This window comes from Papaver somniferum, chromosome 8, assembly GCF_003573695.1.
Source record: "Papaver somniferum cultivar HN1 chromosome 8, ASM357369v1, whole genome shotgun sequence".
NCBI lineage: Eukaryota > Viridiplantae > Streptophyta > Magnoliopsida > Ranunculales > Papaveraceae > Papaver > Papaver somniferum.
In genome coordinates, this window is record NC_039365.1 from 160,150,721 (window position 1) to 160,170,526 (window position 19,806).

At 39.1% G+C, this 19,806-nt stretch overlaps 1 protein-coding gene across 1 annotated transcript; it reads right to left on the reverse strand.

Annotated features, from left to right (window-relative positions):
- Positions 1-16,155: 16,155 nt before the first annotated feature.
- LOC113306313 (E3 ubiquitin-protein ligase RNF14-like) lies at positions 16,156-18,767 on the reverse strand. The gene is made up of 6 exons (XM_026555265.1): positions 18,357-18,767; positions 18,056-18,130; positions 17,422-17,971; positions 16,952-17,337; positions 16,380-16,778; positions 16,156-16,284 (listed from the first exon to the last, which is right to left on the reverse strand). The coding sequence occupies exons 1-6, from the start codon at positions 18,765-18,767 to the stop codon at positions 16,156-16,158; spliced, it is 1,950 nt and encodes a 649-aa protein (XP_026411050.1).
- Positions 18,768-19,806: the final 1,039 nt, after the last annotated feature.

Sequence of the window (19,806 nt, forward strand, 5' to 3'; positions counted from 1 at the left end):
GGGGGAGATTGTTAGAGCACTGCTCGGTCGAACTCGTAAGCGTTGCTATCTCAAGCTTGTTGTCAAGTTTAGTTTCCAAAACTATAAGTATTGACTTCTAGTCTACTTATAGATAAGTCTCGGATTAGGATAGAAAGTGCAGTTGAGCATTAGACTTCACGATATTCATCAATTGAAGACGAAGAAATACTAAGGGTAGCTTGTGGAACTTCATCAAAAAAATGTACGTGGATACTTGAACTCATCTATCACTCAAAAGTCCATCTACTCTATCTCTTATTTGAGACAAAAGTCGTATAGCCATATAGATTTCGATTATACACATTTGATATTTCGAGATGAGTTTAACTCGCTAACATATTTCTCGAAATATGTGTTGGTAAGATTTTGCTTTAACCAAGTTCATCTTATATTCTTGACGAAAGTCAAAAGATGATCATGTGGAAATCTTTTTGTAACATCTTACGTGATTTGTGTGAGACAATCATTTGATATAGACTGGGAATGTTTCGTATTGATCATTCGATCACTTGAAAATTGCTTCAACGCTAATAGTTTGTGAGACAGCTATTGTCGTCTTTTAAGAATGTTTCAATAATTAAAATGGGAGTTTAGAACACTTAACCATAAATGGATTATAAGCATAATATGCATACTTACATATATGTTGATCCAAGAATGGAATGTAGTATGCATACCCGTATGTGTACTGGTGAGGCCAGGTAAAGTTCAGGAGCTATAGTATGCGTACCTATACGCGTACTAGCGAAGTCAGTTGAAGTCCGGGTACTATAGTATGCGTACCTATACGCGTACTGGATTTAACTGAAACTTGGAAGTGTACGACAATATGCGTACCCCTTTGCATACTGGCGAACACAATGCAAGTCCGGCTACTTAAGTATGTGTACCTATTTGCGTACTTGAGTTGGTTATGTTCTAAAATCGTTTTGTTCATGAATTAATACATTTATATTATAGGGAATGCAATCTTTTGCAAACCGTGTCTATAATGTTCATGAATTGATTCGAGTGAATTAAAATCGATTTTGCTTCAATTGTGTCTTATATACTTATATGAGAATATAAACAACTGAACAACTCTAGAACTAGTTTCATTTGATTCATTTGAACTAGTTATGGTTAAGATGAATAAGGTTGATATGAAAGTGTTCATATGGCTAACTTCGGTGAATTATTGTTGAGCCAACAAAGGTGTACACGTTTAGGTACGGTTACTCATATCTAAATGAAGTCACTTTCTATTTGTGTGTAACAATCTAAGTTCGATCTAAAGGTTGAAATATATTAGCTTGAGTTTAATCAGGTTTTCATCTAACGGTGAGTATTGAATGCTTTGTTACCAAGGTAACATTGATTGCAAACCCATATTTAAAGACTATATAAAGGAGAACCCTAGTAACTGGGAAACCTAATTCCCACACCTCTTGTGTGATACTAGTTACGACTAGAGTCGATTCTCCTTTAACCTTAGATTCTAAAACCCAATAGATTAACGACTTGAAGACTTCATTGGGATTATGAAGCCATAACCAACTATTTTCTATGTAGTTGTGTGTTCTAATCTTACTGTATTCTATCGTGATTGAGTATTATATTCTCTAAGATTTGCTCGAGATTTAATCTCTGATAGGCAAGATAAAAAGTAGTCATAAACATCTTTGTCTCATCGTTTGTGATTCCACAATATCTTTTTTTCGCAACCATACAATTAAGATTATTGTGAGGTGATTGATATTTCTAAGTTGTTCTTCGGGAATATAATTCTGGTATATCAATTGGTTCATGTTCACGTTGATTTATCAAAAGAAGAAACAAAACTCATAGGTATATCTGTGAGAGATAGATTTATCTATTCAATAGGTTTTTTTGTGTGAGACAGATTGGTTTATAAAGTCTTCGACTTTGGGTCGTAGTAACTCTTAGTTGTGTGTGACATCAGCTAAGGGAATCAAGTGCGCAGAATCCGGCGTGGTTCTATAGGCGTAAGGAACACGACTATACATTGATCAGTATGATATTGGTTAAGGCTCAACTACAATCCAGTCTGAAGTTAACTTGGAGTACGCTAGTCTTTGTAGCGACTTAATATAGTGTGGTATTCAAATCTGGACTAGGTCCCAGGGTTTTTCTGCATTTGCGGTTTTCCCGTTAACAAAACTTCTGGTGTCTGTGTTATTTCTATTCTGAATTATATTTGTTTATATAATTGAAATATCACAGGTTGTGCGTAAGTTCAATCAATTGTGAATCCAACCTTTGGTTGTTGATTAAATTGATTGACACTTGGATATTGGTTTTTGATACCGTCCAAGTTATTTCTTATATTCAATCGGGCTCAAAAATTCCTATTTGTTTGAGTACATACTGAATTGAGAAATGGAGATATAACTCTTTGATATACTTTTCTTAAGATTGAGTTAGTCCATACAAATTTCTAAGCGAAATATTGGGTGCGGTAGTTAGACCCCCGTTTTTTCAAAAGACTATATAATGAGAAACTCTTGCATCTATGAAACCTAATCCCGACACTCTCGTGTGTCCTAGTTGCAACCTATTTTCTCTGTAGTTGAAAGATTCTAGTTTACAACTAGGACACATAAGGATAGTTTCAGAAATTCAAAGATCCCAGTTGTTTGAGGTTTTCCTTTTATAGACTTTCAAGGTCAAGGTTTCTTTAGGTTTAAGCTAAGATAGCTTTGGAACCAAGCGATCAATAATAACTGTTAGATGAAAAACTTGACTTTGAGATTAAGATAGTAGAATATACACTCTGGTTAGGATGAACCGTAACCGAACCGTGTACAATGACCTGTTCATATAGGTTAGCTGAAACTAGCCAATTGGACGATAAGCTAAATTATTTTTATATAACACTTTAAGAATTTTCTTGAATCACACATATGATCAAAAATGTCTAGATAGTGTTTTTAGAGAGTTGTTCAAATGCCGATTACCTCATAGAAATAATTCGGATGCATCTGAAAATATTCGACAGGATAAGTACGTGTACTGGTTCGTGTATTGTACATGTTCGTGAATGTTCTTGTCATAGTACGTGTACCGAATATGGATACATTTGAGACAAATACGAGTTCAGGAACTCACAGATCTTTTATGGTATGCGTACTGGGTACGCGTACCTGAATTGGTTTTGAAACCAACAGATCTTTTCCAGTTTGCATACTAGGTATGCGTAATATTCAGACTAAGAAATATTAGATACGTAGGGAATCCTAGTCGTACAGATTATGGAATTGATACCAATAATTTTTATGATGAATTGTGGAGGAATTATTGACAGTTGACTTCTGTTGAGGGATTCATGTGCGTTGCCAGATTGATTGTAGGCGTAGGGATACTAAGGAAACTGAGTAACTATGGATAGTTTCTTCGGTCGAAACTACATGAGGTTGCAATTATGCACTTGTGTACATAGATTTATTTCTACGAGTATCAAAATTATACTAGGTCCCAAGATTTCTCTGCCGAGTAGCTTTCCCCCGTTAACAAAATCTTTTGTAATCTTGGTTTATTATATTTCCAAATTATAATTGTTATTGTTATAATTAAAGTATTAGCATCTGAATTTCAAATTCTACCTCTGAGAGATCATTGATTTATTTCATCTCGAATAAAATTAATACCTAAGTATATGCTACATATGTTGACCCAAAAAAGAATTGGTGGTGTATTTGGTATCCTCGTCTTTTCAGTTTCTTGGTGGCAGAATAATTTACATTCCATCCTTTCTGGGTTGTTCCACAATGCCTGATGAACATCCATGTGAATCGTGGTTGAAGAACAACCATATTTCCAGTAGGAACTTCGACTCTTTCATCACTATGTCTCGTGCTGATATGGTTCAGAGAGATACTAGAATATATTTCTACTGTGGAGTTATATCTCATGCATTTTAAACAAGATACTACCTTTAATACTTTTACAAGAGTATTCTGAAGTAACACCAACTTCTTTGAATATGACTTTTTTTTGAACTATTTATAGGGATTAAACAACTCTAGTAGGTATTAAACAAGGATCGGGATATTCGTGATCCGGATTGCTGCATAAAAATACCCCTACTAGAGTTGCTGCACAAAAGTACCTGAAAGAGCAAATGAAGTTGTAACTTCAGCAAGGGTACCAACTTCAGTTTGAACTTACAATATCGATGTTTCAGATGCGCATTTCTGAATGTAAAAAATCTCTTTTACGAATCATGGACAAAGACACGATCCCGAGCAACAAAAAGGACAGCTAACTGCAAATCAAGCTAAACCTCCAAATATGTAATATCCAAACTAAGAAATGATACTCTTCAAGGATAGTGTGAACACGCAGATCAAAGTCATCTGATTATTCACAAACAATGCGCGCAAACTCATGGCAATACAATAAATAGGCTGCGCCTGAAGGGAACGGATTGGTTATGTCGAATCCTTGACTCAGAGTTCTAATACTCTTCCTCGTCTCATCAATTACAATCATTTTTCTTAGCTCATACAATAAGATAAATAATGGACGAAGTATAAAATGTACGAACATGATATGTTATAAGTAACGAATCGAATATATAAAGTATGGATGTATGAACATAGACGAAACGATTAACTTATATGATTCTCACTCAGATCCCTGTCTCCGAGATTGGGTTTTTCATTATATGGTGGGGATTACCGAAATAGTCGAATGAATTTGAGACTAATATAAGCTTGCGTAGCAGGAGGAACCTCACTTACACTCTCTATTTCTCTGTCTCTCTCCTCTTCTCTTCTCAATGTCCCCCCCCCCCCCCTCACTTGGGAGAGAGGGGCATTTATAGGGTGGTTACGTGGGGTCCACTTCTGAAGCCCATTGTAACCTTATCCTCTTGTGTCTTGTGACGCTTACGCAGAGGCCTTCGTGTTCTTGATTCTCTCTGCGTGTTCCGTTTGAATATTCAGCACTATCTGCGCTTCCTCCACAGGCTGACTGACACGTATGATGTTTGAGGGTATTTAATGCGGGTAGTTGAGATGGCTGTCCGCGGTAGACAGCTGTCCTCTGCCCCTGTCTTGTCTGCGTCAGTCTGACTATCCCCAGCGGTAGATCTTAGATCTTTCTGGGGATAGGATAAAGTGAATCTCGGGTTATCCTTAAGTGCTTCGCAGTGTTCTAGTGTTTCCGTCTTCCTCGATCCCCTACCGTTGGATCTGGTGGGTGGCGTCGCTATCTTGATAAGGCGCGTCTCTTGGTTGTCCACGTGTGATATCATATCTTGATGTTCTCAGCCGCATGTCCTCCACGTGTGTCTTTGTGGACACGTGGCGGAAGATGAAATGTGTACCTACAATTTTCCCCTTTTCATCCTATTGGGCGGTTAGTCGAAGTGGGAAGAAAAAATGTGTTACTCTCTTCATCTTCTCTTTATTATTTTCCTAGATTTTAGGGCACGTTCCCCACTATTTGCAATAACTTCTTCTTGGGTAGTGGGGCGGTTTTATTTCTCTCTGTATATATATATGAGAAGGAATATGAAAATTCTCTAGTCATAAATTTCATTCCTTCTCTTTCCTCAGAACTTTTGTTTTCTGCTTTTGTTTCCTTGTTATTAATTGTTGTTGTTGCTGTTGTTGTTTTTGTCTTTGTTGCTGCTACTGTTTTCGTTCCTCGGAGCTCTTCTGTTGTTGTTGTTGTTGTTCCTCGAAGCTTTCTTTACGACCCTGATTTTTCCTTTATAGGTAAGTGGTTCTACTGTGTATGATTATATTTTGAAAAATATATTCGTTTTCTGTTGCTGCTATATGTGTTTGTGATGAAGAACATATATATAGATGTGTGTATGATTTCCCCTGTTCGTCATTATAAACAGTAATGATATCGTCCTTCGTGGATGGTTGCCCCTATTTGTTATTTCCTCTTTTTATTTAGGTTTTGTTCTTATTTTCCATCTGGTTCATGATTATGAAGAACTGGGTGAAATTGGGTTTTTTGATTTTCGTTTTGTATCCGCGGAAATCTGAAACTTGTTTGTGTACTACACATACATGGCTGATCATCCGCGGGTTTCTTATCAAACTCCACCGCCTAGTCCGCGTAGATCTCCTCCGCGTAGGGATCCTGATGTTTCTCCGCCTGGTGGAGGTTCGTCTAAATCTTCCCAAGGTGATGCCCGCGTTCATAGGGTTTCGTCTTCTTCTGGTCAGAGGCGCTTAACTTCTAAGAGGAGTGAGTCGCATAGAGGGAATACGCAGAAGGGGGACCGGACAAAAGAGATTCCTGGCTCTCGGTATGTTGTTTCTCGTCCCTCAACTAATCCGCGTGATGATCCTAAGAGAACGCGGGATGTCCTACCTCTTCGGTCAGTGGCGCCTCCTTCCGCGTCTCACCAACATCCTCTACCTACCCCTCCAGTGTCTCAACCCAAGGGGAGGTCTTCGAAAGAAGTGATTTCGAAGACTGATGCATCTAAGGTTCAGCCTAAGAGAAAAAAGCTTCCGATAGAAACCCTTTGAAGGATTATGCGCCTGATCCCGTGGAGGAGGAGGATATTTCTCAGGAGATACGCAACGTCGCTGTTGGGGGGAAGAAATTGACCTTCAAACATATTGATCTGGAGGTTTTCAAGGAAAAACATGGTCTTCAACTATTCGATGTTCGTTTTCACGCTGATGATGATGATATTACTTATGAGATGATATCGACGTATAAGTTTGATGAATTTCATCTGCTGACCACGGTGGGGGCCTTTGAAGCGGGTCTTATGTTGCCTTTGTACAAGTCTGGGGATTCTTTTTATTATGATGTGTTGGCTGGTCGAGAGGGTTCTTCGAAGAACACACACTGTCGCTCTATTTCCCAACTTCATGGGAATTATCTTCGTGCACTGAGGGAGTGTTATCTTCGGAGCAAAGGAGAGACAATGATGACTCTTTATGTTCCCAACCCTGAGGAAAGGGATTGGTATACGCCCGAGAATTTTAACAAGTCTTTCAGTGACTATGTTAACAGTAGGAATCGTAAACCGTGGAGTGTGAGTCTTCGGAATATTGCTGCTCCTCGTGGTGAGATACGCCTTCTGAGTGAAGTAAGTGGTGCTAAGGTGAAGTACGTCCCGGGTACAGAGAATTCTACTAACAAACTGGTGTTTCCTACTCGTGAGCGGATCAAGCGTGCTCATGACTATGAATGGCACGCAACTGTTATTGAGGTTGTTGGTCCCTAGGCTTGGGGGTGGGTTCCAGGTCCGCAAGGATGGCGTCCTACCGCAGATAGCCAGATACGTACGGCTCCTCCTGCTCGTTATGGGAATTTCCGTCCTTGGCATTTGAATTTTGAGGGCATGAATTTCCAATATGCCCTCGATGTTGTTGATGGAGATGACGAAGAGAGTTCCGATGCTGATCTTCAGGCGAAGAATGTTGCGGTTGTCAAGGTAATATTTCTATATGCCTTGTCCTTTAGTTGAGGCAGTTTTAATTCTTTTCAAAGTTAGGGATTTTTATTCTTGTGCCTTGTCTTTTTAGGCGACGAAGAAGAGGAGGATAAATCCCAAGCAGTCCATCACTGCAACAATCGAGGAGGCGGAGGTTTATGAAGAAGTTAACAGTCCTGTGACTGAGCTTGGCGAGGATGAAGATGTGTCTGACATATAAGAGCGTACTGATACATCCCCTCCCAGTCATGATGCTGATGAATTTGTTGAAGGGAATAATACCGCCGATGGCGGCGGTATTGGTGGTGAGATTAATCCCGCGGGGTGTTATGATGCTGGTGCCGAAGCTAATCCTGCGGGTTGCAGTGATGCTGGTGATGGCACTGGCCTTGGTGATGAGGGTGCTGGTGGTGAAATTCCTGCTATGTCTCAGGAGTTTTCCTTTGGTCGGATTTATTCTGCGGAGGATGGTTTTGACATAAACGCTGCCCTGGGCCTGGCTTCTGAGTTCAACCTGCTTTCCCCCGACGATGATTGGGATGTGCTTGGTAATTCTAACAAGGTGGATGGGAAGGGAGCACGTCTATCTCCAGCATCTTCCTTTTCAAATGAATCAAGCGGTATTCTATTATCAAACTTTAAGTAGGAGAGAGATGAATTCTGTAGCCAATCCACCCATGGATAAACAGTTTCTTTCCCTGATTGATCCGTCCAAATCGTATCCAACATTTGACACAAGCTAGATATCCTAATAGCATCCAACCATTGAACGGAGATGGTAAAAAAAGGAGCAGAATGGCTAGGGTATGCCTTGGGTAATAAACATGTTAATACGATTGGGGGAAGATACTGAACTTTGAAGGAGTAAGAGAATCCGTTTGGATTATCAGCCATGGCCTTTGCTTCACTGCCCACTCCAGCAAATTCGACTTCTCCACAAAATGAGTTTATCTTAGTAGACATTACAAGTTTATCGCGAACTTCAATATGTATATTTATCTGCAGAAAAGAACTTTAATTAGTTAGAAAATAAGATTGTTTAAGTTTCTCTTCAACGCTAATTAAACTGGTACTTGCAAGACCTGGAATGCCCGTAAGCCGTCTCCTCTGTCAAGTACGATGATATTTTCACCATATATAGCCTTCATTGCTAGTATCTGCATGCAAAGAACAACTTTGACATGTAAAAGATCAAAAGTTTCTTACAGAACTAATAGATGGTAAACATAAACCATAGTTCAGAATGCACCAAAAATTCTGCTTCGACTATTAAATTCTAAAGTTTCACGAATACTAACGTAAGGAACTGTTCGCATATGCATCATGCATTGACTAATTTGTTATTACCACGACCCTTTTTTTTTTTAATTTTGTTGTACATTATGAAAGTTGATCATGTGAAACAAAAGAAACAAAGTTTTGGAGTTATAAATATTTACCTCCTCTTCCTGCAACTTATCATTAACTCTAAGTTGTTCTTCTGACAATTTTGGTTCTTGGGCAGCCAATTTTATATCTTCTAACCTTCTAAGAATATCATCGACTTCATCTTTAGATTTCTCACTTTCTCGCAAGTCCTCCTTCTCTTCCTCCAGCTTTTCTTTGTTAAAAACTGATAAACCCACTTTGGATTCTGTGTTTTCGGTAACATGGTGGGTTTGTTGATTTGGATTAAACCATTAAACATAGGAGCTGATTCTAGAGAAGGTTGGATGAATTCTGATACGGGTTTGGTCGAAAACTCAATATTTAGTTGTTGCTGTTGGGGGAAACCATTGTAAGGTTTAACAACCCCTTCTTCTCTTCAATTCTAATACCTTGTTTGGCTTTTCGTTGCTGCCTACTCTTCATCCTGTCCTTATTCACGGTGAACTCCGTGACTGTGCAAAGAAAAGAAAAAAGACAATATTCGAATACTTAATAAGGGCAAGCACGGGAGACCAACTATCAAGGTAGTCCCGCGTAAATTTGGAATCCCTTGAAAATTCACTCGTAACATCTTTCCTATATTTGTCTCTTTCTACTTCCTGCATCTCATAGGTTTCATAAACCACTCGAGAACAAAGACATTCCTTTTAGTTACAGATTCAAAGTGAAGTGTTAACACAACGTGACTTAACCCTCAAGTTAACTCAACCTGTATATTTGGAAGTCTTTGTATATTAGGGAATTGTGTTTATTTGGGAAAGATAGTATCTTAACCCTCAAGTTAGTTATGCATATATATGCATTGAGTCTTTGTATATTCTGTGTATCCAAAATCAATTGAAACTATCTTGTTTAACCTCGTCATCTTGTCTCTCTTCTCTTTAGTTGAAACCTAGTAGTTAACCCTTTAACCTAGGAGTTCTATCTTGGTATCAGTAGGTTAGTCGATCCTATTTTAGTCATGACAGAATCATCAACCACATCTTCTACAGTTTCTGCTATAATCAACTCTACCTTGTCTTCCCTGCAGTCCTCTACGATGTCTTCCTTTCAGCTCTCTCAGCCACATCACATGATTACCGTAAAGCTAGACGACACCAATTACTCCATGTGGCGTGCTCAATTTCTTCCTTATCTTCAGGGACATGACTTGGATGGTTATGTCACTGGTGCAACCCCATGACCTACAGAAACTCTCACTGCTGATCTCCCAAATCCTGCATATCTCTCCTGGAGAAAACAGGATAAACTCTTAGTTAGTTGGCTGTTTTCTTCTCTTACCCAGGCTACTTTTCGTCATGTCCATCGATTAACAACGTCTAAACAAATCTGGTCATCTCTGGAATCTCTTTATGGCTCTAAATCTGATGCTCAAGTTCATCATCTTCACTGTGAACTGCGAGCATTACGTAAAGGTTTTCAAACTATGCGTCAGTACATAGACCGTGCTCGTGATCTTGTGGATAGCTTGGCAGCAGCAGACACCATTGTCACAGACAAAGAGTTTCGTCATTGTCTCTTAGCTGGCTTGGACAGTACCTATGATGCTATTGTCACATCATTAACCACCACAATGAGTTCGTTATCTGTTGAAGATTTTCTCACTTTTCTCCTGACATTTGAACTACGTATTGATCAACAGACAAAGCTTTCCAACTCTCAACCAGTTGCTAATCTCGCTGCCCAGAATCGACAATCTTCGTATCATTCTTCTTCATCATCTGGATCATCTTCAGCACCCAACTCTCAGTTCTCTTCTTTCGCTCTACTGGTAACAACAGAAATCAAAATCACCATGGGCATGGTTCATCTCAGCCTGCTCGTTTTCAGAATCAACGTGGGCCTGCTTCACCTGACAATCAACGTGGGCCTATGACCTCTGATTCTTCTTCTCCTCGTTGTCAACTTTGTGGGCGTAAAAAAATCATGAAGCCCAAGATTGCTGGAATCGTTATGACAAGAGTTTTCGACCACCTAGGTGTCAACCACCATCCTCTGCACCTCGGGCTTATGCTGCTTATGGACCTAGGTTTTCATCATCACCTTCTTGGACGCCTGATAGTGGTGCTACAGATCACATTACCAATGATTTCTCTCGTCTTCAATTTCCTACCGAGTATACTGGCCCTGATCAAATTCAGATGGGTAATGGTTTTTCTATACCAATCTCTAATGTTGGTTCCTCAATTTTAGGGACTCCCAACCGTAAGTTGCAGCTTCGTAATGTCCTATTTACACCCAAAATCTCTCATAATCTCTTATATGTTTCTCGTTTCACTACTGATAACAATGTCTTATTTGAATTTCATCCAAATTTTTGTCTTGTGAAGGATCGATGTACCGGGAAGGTTCTTCTTCGCGGCATTAGGAAGGGTGGTCTCTATCAACTTGATGTTTCGTCTCCAGTCCCTCAGGCTTACATAGGAGAACGTGCTAGTTTACAAGCCTGGCATGCTAGAATGGGTCATCCAATGATGCGCACAGTTCGCAAAGTTATTTCTCAGTTTTCTCTTCCAGTTTCAAATCAAACTATCAGTTTTTGTTCTTTTTGTCATGAGCATAGAAGTCATAAATTACCTTTTCAATCCAGTGCAACAGTTTATTTGAATCCATTAGATTTAATTCTCTCCGATGTATGGGGACCCTCTCATGTTTTATCTAATGAAGGATATAAATATTATATTATATTCATTGATGCGTATAGTCGTTTTACTTGGATGTTTCCTATGTCTCAAAAATCTGATGTTTTCTCTATATTTTTCTTATTTCAAAAGCATGTTTAAAATATTTTTGGTCGAAAGATCAAAATATTTCAATATGATAATGCTGCTGAATATCGCAAACTCACTCCACATCTTCAAGAACTTGGAATTTTTCATCGTTTTTCATGTCCACATACTTCTGAACAAAATGGTTTGGTTGAACGTCGTCATCGTCATATTCGTGAAACTGGTCTTACTATTCTTAACATGGCCTATGTGCCGTCTTCCTATTGGTATGACTCCTTTTACACTGCCTGTTATTTGATGAATCGTGTCCCTTCGACTTCTGTTAATAATTCTTCTCCATATGAAGCTCTTTTTGGTATTTCACCTGATTACACTTCTCTTCGTGTATTTGGCTGTCTATGTTATCCTCACTTGCGTCCGTATAGGTCTCATAAGATGGATGCTTTGTCTTCTCCATGTGTTTTTATTGGCTATAGCCCCTCTCATAAGGGTTATAAGTGTCTTCATATTCCTACAGGTCGAATATACATCAGTCGACATGTTGTTTTTGATGAGACTACCTTTCCCTTTGCATCCGCGTCGTCACCTTCGCCGTCGTCGACTCCTTCACAGGTAATTCTTCCCTTGTCTGTTCTTCATAATTTTGTGCCTTCATCAGTGCCTCTTAATCATCAGCCACCAGTCTCCAATCATCAGCCGCCAGTCTTCAATCATCAGCCGCCAAATTCTGTTTCCAATCATCAGCTGCCAAACCCTGTCTCCAATCATCAGCCGCCAAACTCTGTCTCCAATCATCAGCCGCCAAACTCTGTCTCCAATCATCAGCCGTCTGTTTCTGTCTCCAATCATCAGCCGTCATCTTCTGTTACTTCTCAGCCGACAGCATCCTTCTCTAATCATTCGCTGCCGGTTTCTGTCTCTCATTCTCAGCCGTCATCTGTTGTTACTCTTCCGCTGTCGCCAACACCTGATGCTGTCGATTCATTGTCTCCTGTTCCTGATTCGTCCAACTCTCAGTTATTGTTGCCGTCTTCTTCTGCTGCTCAATCTGTAACTTCAACAGATGCTCTCCCTTTACACACCCGATGACTACAAGAGCTAGAGATGGTATTTTCAAACCAAATTCACGATATGCTCTCATCTATGATTCCGTTCTTGAACCGTCTTGTATTTCTCAAGCTCATAAGGACCCTGACTGGCGTACATCCTCCGACGATGAGGTCAATGCATTACTTAGAAATGGTACTTGGTCCTTAGTCCCGTATCATCCTTCTATGAATGTTATTGGTTGTAAGTGGGTTTTTCGAATCAAGCGTAATCCAGATGGTACCATTGCACGTCGTAAGTCTCGCCTAGTTGCCAAAGGATACAATCAACAAGAAGGAATTGATTACTCTGAAACGTTTAGTCCGGTTGTTAAACCATGCACTATACGTATTATTCTTACATTGGCTTTATCCTCCAATTGGCCCATTCATCAACTTGATGTGCAGAATGCTTTTCTTCATGGAGAACTTCAAGAGGAAGTCTATATGAAACAACCTCCAGGTTATGTTGATTCTCGTTTTCCTACACATGTTTGCAAATTACATCGTTCTCTTTATGGACTTAAACAGGCTCCTCGTGCGTGGTATCACAGACTTAGCAATTTTTTGTTGCAAATTGGTTTTGTCACTTCCAAGTGTGATTCGTCCTTGTTTATTCATACTGGGACTCATGGTGTGATCTATTTGTTGGTTTATGTGGATGATATCATTGTCACTGGCTCTAGTACTACAGGTATTTCCTCTATTCTCTCTCGTTTGCAGCAAGAATTTGCAATTAAAGATCTTGGTCAATTATCCTATTTTCTTGGGATTGAGGCAATTCGTACTTCTTCGGGGCTCTTTCTCTCGCAACGTCGTTATGCTCAAGATCTTCTTATTCGAGTAAAAATGGATGGCGTTAAACCAATTACTACTCCGCTAAGTACTTCTGGTGATGTTTCCTCTGATCGTAGCACTTTATTAACAGATGCTACTGAATATCGTAGCATTGTTGGAGCTTTGCAATATTTAACTTTTACTCGTCCGGATCTTGCGTTTGCTGTCAATAAGGTTTGTCAATTTATACATGCTCCTACAGATTTCACTGGGGATTAGTTAAACGTATTCTTCGTTACCTCAAGCATACAAGTACGTTTGGTATACTCCTTAAGCCATCTCCTTCTCTACAATTATCTTTCAGTGCATATACTGATTCTGATTGGGCTGGTTCTCTTGATGATCGTCGTTCTACAAGTGGATATTGTGTTTATTTGGGTGGTAACATTATTTCTTGGAGTGCTCGTAAACAAAAGACTGTTTCTCGTTCTAGTACTGAAGCTGAATATCGAGGACTTGCTATTGCTACTGCCGAAATTATGTGGATTCAGTCGCTTATTTCTGAGCTTCGTATATCCACACGCTCTCCTCCCATATTATGGTGTGATAATCTTGGTGCAACTTATCTCACAGTTAATCCTATATTTCATGCTCGGACGAAACATATAGAAATTGATTATCACTTTGTTCGTGATCAAGTAGCTTCCAAGCTTCTTGATGTCCGTTTTATATCTTCTAAAGATCAAATTGCGGACATATTCACCAAACCACTTTCTAGTGATCGGTTTTCTCTGTTAAGGTTCAAGCTTACGGTTCAAGATAACCCGTTACGCTTGCGGGAGGGTGTTAACACAACGTGACTTAACCCTCAAGTTAACTCAACCTGTATATTTGGAAGTCTTTGTATATTAGGGAATTGTGTTTATTTGGGAAAGATAGTATCTTAACCCTCAAGTTAGTTATGCATATATATGCATTGAGTCTTTGTATATTCTGTGTATCCAAAATCAATTGAAACTATCTTGTTTAACCTCGTCATCTTGTCTCTCTTCTCTTTAGTTGAAACCTAGTAGTTAACCCTTTAACCTAGGAGTTCTATCTTGAAGGCATTCATGTTTGATTACAGATTGTTGAATTGTCTTTTCCCTTTAATACTGTTTTTCAAGAACGTAAAACATCAGTTCTTTTTGGACAGTTTCTTCATCTCTCTTCATCTCAAGCAAGTATAAAATTGCGTGAAATATTGAGTTGAGAAGGAACTAGTGTGACTAGACTGTGTGTTATTTGTCACCTCATAAGAAATGTTTTGGCATTAGGCTCTTGTTGCGCCAGGGACGTCTCTCCGTCCGAGGAACATCAACCATATTTAGAGAGGCCGTGTTGTGGTTGATAATATTGATTGGGATTGGCTATTTTAATTATCAGACCTTAACTGAATAAGGTTTCTCTTTCAGATGCTTCTTGAAAACATCTTTTCTGCTTGAACTCGAGGCTGCTAGAGAGTAAGCTCTCCTATATCCCGTGTTTACGGTCATGCAATAACTTGACATGACAGAACACTGATTAGGACAGGACATATACAGGTGTTGATAGCAATTTATAATACAAAAACTTCTCTTCGTCTAAATTTTGTGTTCGCCTGGCTTTCAGGTACTATCTTGCAGATGATCGCCTGTTTGAAGCTGTGAAGTTTCTTGATCTTGATGGTGTGAATTTTGTGTACCATCTTTCAGGCTTCGCAGTTATATTACAAGCATCCACATTTTCTTCTTGCATCATAGATACGAGTATCTCTAAATAAATATATTCAATCTACAATCTATAAATTATGTTAGATATTTTCAATATTGTTTGCCGTTGTCCGGGGGTCTGGGGGGAGTAGCCCCTCCCGGCTGTGTTCGACTTATTTCAGTTTCCAGAAAATTCTATCGACACGTCTCTTCCCATAGGCTTTTCTTCCCAAAAGAAACCATTAATGGATGCCCGTTGAAAACGTCTGTTGGAGATGAAAAGTCATCTCCAAAAGGCATGAATTCCTCTTTAAATAGCGAAGGCATTCTCCCATCTCGATCATCAAAAACTCTTTCTCTCTAAGCATCTTCAGAAACAAATACAGTGTGTTCTTGGTGGGTCAAGGGAGTACAACCTTTGAATCCAACAACGTTGTTAGGGCTTCATTGTATCCTGATAGAAATATTTCGCTGACCGATTGTACTCGCCAATTTATTGGGAAGGGTCGAAATAATTGCTGAAAAGAATTGCAAGGCCTTGAAGCTGCAGTGATAAAACATTCTTTTCGTCCTTTGTTTTCATCCTCTATTACCCTGATTTTCCAACAAATTATACCAACTGCAAATTACAAGTCCTCAATTTTCTAGGCCGTGCAAATTAATCCTGGTTCAAAACGATAGATTCTTTATTTCTGTTTCAAATTTCAACGTTCATTTGAAGGAGTGACTTGAATTCTAAAACAACAATTTTGGTTTCATAGACATGGAAGAACAAAAAGGTTGAGATTGAATGAATTGAATGGTCAAAAATGATGAATATGCATGCCATATACCTTTCATGCTTAACGCCAAACCATATAAACTATTTACTGAAGGAGCAAAAAAGTATCAGCTACTTAGTGCCATGGATACGTAAATATTTTGATAAAAACGAAATAATTTATTATAGTTTTAGATGTTTCCAAATTTCATCCAGCTGAGTGTTGTTTGCAACCCTTGGGTCCGTAGTGTTGGGAGCCTCGTTTGACAATCTTTCGGCACAAGTAGCAATAATGCTTTTCGCAAGACCAGCAGAATATGTGGTTGTTATTCTCTACCTGTTTCATTTGCAACAAAATAAATATATCAGTGTAGCGCTCATCAGGAAAATCTCTGGACCTTCCCTTATATATTTTTTTTTCATTTCGCTCACCTTTGTATTCATTTGTCGGCAAATTGGACATGAGCTAGGATGGTTTGCTGGATCCTCAGCTCGTACCTCATTTAGTATCTGCCGCTCCTGACGCAATAGTCCTGTCTGTCGTGGTGTCATCTCAGCTTCCCACCGACGAATGGTCTCCTCATCGAAAAGGACACAATTTTTGCAGCTATATTTACCCATGTCATATTCCTCCCCACATTTATAACAGAAGTCGTGCTCACAATTTGAGCAATGCATGTGGTTACAACCTTCAGTTCGAGAGATTGCCATCATGCAATTAGGACATTGCTTAGATATACGCATTATTTCCTCCATACTACGAAGCTGATTTATCATGTCCAGCTCTTTCTGCTTTTGCTGAGCCATTAGTTTAGTAAAATGCTGACGATTCTGTGCAGGAAATAACAGAGTATATCAGATCTTTACATAATTTGGAAAACCAAGCAAGCTTAGAACAGTTTCTAGATTAAGTCTTCATATGTATGCTACCTGCAAAAACTTTTTTTGAAATTAAAAGGTTAAAATTTTATTGAAAAGGAAAAAGAGAATACAAGAGGAACGACGCCTATCTGCAAAAACTTAAGCTTCTCTTCTGGTGTCGTACATTGAACTCCAACATGAAATCGATCTCTACAAAGACAACAGGAGGAAAAGAAGCACCTGGGACACTGGGCGAGGTGGTCATCGTCCTCTAAACAAGCCATTTCACACCTAGGGCAATAGACTAAATCAGACATTGAATCAAGTGTCACATGAAACAATTTTGACTCCCAGTGTTCAAATTTTTCATCCCCAATCAAGCTTCTAACCAGACCAGGTGGAACTAGTTCCCCACATTTTACTTGTGGACATAGTATTGCCACACTTTCCTTTGCATGCATGGTTGAATATGTCTCCATGCAATTGCGACAAAAGAAATGCTTACATGGCAATCTTACAAACTTGGTGCCTGTTAAAAGAAGAGACGTCATATCAACTCAAATAGTAAATTTGTGCATGACAAACTAGAATATGGGTTATTAAATTGAGATACCTGCATATTCACTTAGACAAATGCAGCATTGATGTAGGTTTTGGCAGAATATCTCATTGCATTTGTCATCATTATAGTTCAATATTGAAGGTATATCAACTTCTGGAGAGACACTTTCTGAAACAGCACGTCTATCTCCAGCATTATCTGCCTTTTCAAATGAATCAAGCGGTATTATATTATCAAACTCTAAGTAGGAGAGAGATGAATTTTGAAGCCAATCCACCCATGGATAAACAATTTCCTGCCCTGATTGTTCCGTCCAAATCGTATCCAACATTTGACACAAGCTAGATATTCTCGTAACATTCATCCATAGAACAGAGATGGTAAAAAAAGGAGCAGAATGGCTAGGGTATGCCTTGGGTAGTAAACATGTTAATACGATTGGGGGAAGACACTGAACTTTGAAGGAGTAAAAGAATCGGTTTGGATTATCAGCTATGGCCTTTGCTTCACTGCCCACTCCAGCAGATTCGGCTTCTCCACATAATGAGCCAATCTTAGTAGACATTACAAGTTTATCAGGAACTTCGATATGTATATTTATCTGCAGAAAAGAACTTTAAACATTTAGAAAATAAGATTGTTTAAGTTTCACTGCAATGCTAATTAAACTGGGTAATTGCAAGACCTGGAAAGCCCGTAACCCGTCTTCTCTGTCAAGTACAATGATATTTTCACGGTATATAGCCTCCATTGCTAGTATCTGCATGCAAAGAACAACTTTGACGTGTAAAGGATCAAAACTGGTAATCATAAACCATAGATCAGAATGCACCAAAAATCTAACGTAAGGAACTGTTGGCATGTGCATCATGCATCAACTAATTTGTTACTACCACGACCTGTTTCTTTTTTTTATTTTGTTGTGCATTATGAAAGTTGATCATGTGAAACAAAAGAAACAAAGTTTTGGAGTTATAAATATTTACCTCCTCTTCCTGCAACTTATCATTAACTCTAAGTTGTTCTTCTGACAATTTGGGTTCTTCGGCTACCAGTCTAATATCTTCTAACCGGCTACGAATATCATCAACTTTATCTTTAGATTTCTCACTTTCTCGCACTTTCTCCTCCTGCTTTTCTTTTTTAAAAGCAACTTTGGATCTTGTTTCTTCCATAACATGGGGGTGATGATTTGGATCAAACCCATTATTAGACTTTGGATGCTTTCGAGCTGATTCTAAAGAAGGTTGAATGAATTCTGATATGTTATTTAGTTGTTGCTGCGGGGGAAGGCTTTGGTTCTCTTCATCATAAGGTTTAAGAATCCACTTCTTCTCTTCAATTCGAATACCTTGTTTGGGTTTTCGTTGCTGGCTTCTCATCCTATCCTTATTCATGGTGAATTCTGCGACTCTACGAAAAAAAATAAAACACTATTCTTGCATGCGCTTTAATAAGAGCAGGCACGGGAGACCGTAGTCCGATGTAAACTTGGAATCCCCTGACAATCACTTTCTTAGAATTGCCACTTTCCATATTTGTCACTAGAATTTCCACTTTCCGGATTCAAGCAATTGTACACCGCCATATTCTGCTATAAATAAGTACGTTTGTTCTCTCAAGTTGAGAAACCAAGCATAACTAGAATCTGTCTGTCTAGCCCAAACAAGAAACGATGGATGTAGCCGACAGTTCGCCCGAGCAATTTTGGCAAAGTTTGTGGAGTAAACTTTCGCAACACAGGCTTGAATTGAAACATCTCTTCAATGATTGGGATATCATGCCATTTGAAGAAAAGCTACAGGTATTTGAACCTTGTCTGGATCTTCTGTTTAGGAATGGTCCGAGTCCAACTGGTCATCATATTCATAAAGACAGAAGCGATGTAAATGCCGATTTGGAAATCCTACAGAGACTTCACAATCAACTGGAACGCGATATTGCCGAGGGCAAAAGATATCGACTTAAGCATCAGATTGCAGTCATTTACGCTCATAAGAAAATAGGCATGCTGCTCTGCGATCTTGACCGTATCAATAAGGGAGAAGGTACCATCTTTCCGGATGTTGACTTTCGGGATTGGATTGTAGAGAAGCTACGAAACGAGGATTGGGAGGATTACCTTGAATTTGTCAATGCAAACGAAGCGGACGTGCTGTATACAGCAGCTGCTGAAGGGATTGAGCTGGAGAAACAAACAATAACCTCTGAAATTATATCAGGGTTCGAGACCGGATGAAGTTAAAAGCCGTCTCACGGTGTATCATAAAGAACTAGAGGATGCCCAGAACATGCAGTATGAACCTGTGGCTTGTGTCGGTCGTGGTCCGTACTGGTGTAAACTTATTGACAAAGTTATATCCGAACTGAGTCGTAGACATTTAATGGAACCAGTTGAAGAATCGATGTAGGAAACTCTACATGATTGGCTAGGAC

What these genes read in the sequence shown, in the direction of transcription:
- LOC113306313 (XM_026555265.1), bottom strand. Translation starts at nt 18,767, where the DNA reads ATGAATAAGGATAGGATGAGAAGCCAGCAACGAAAACCCAAACAAGGT. An exon ending in ACGGGTTACGGGCTTTCCAG is followed by an intron (nt 17,972 to 18,055) that starts GTCTTGCAATTA and finishes TCTTTTCTGCAG; the next exon opens with ATAAATATACATATCGAAGT. An exon ending in TTAAGTTTTTGCAGATAGGC is followed by an intron (nt 16,779 to 16,951) that starts GTCGTTCCTCTT and finishes TTTCCTGCACAG; the next exon opens with AATCGTCAGCATTTTACTAA.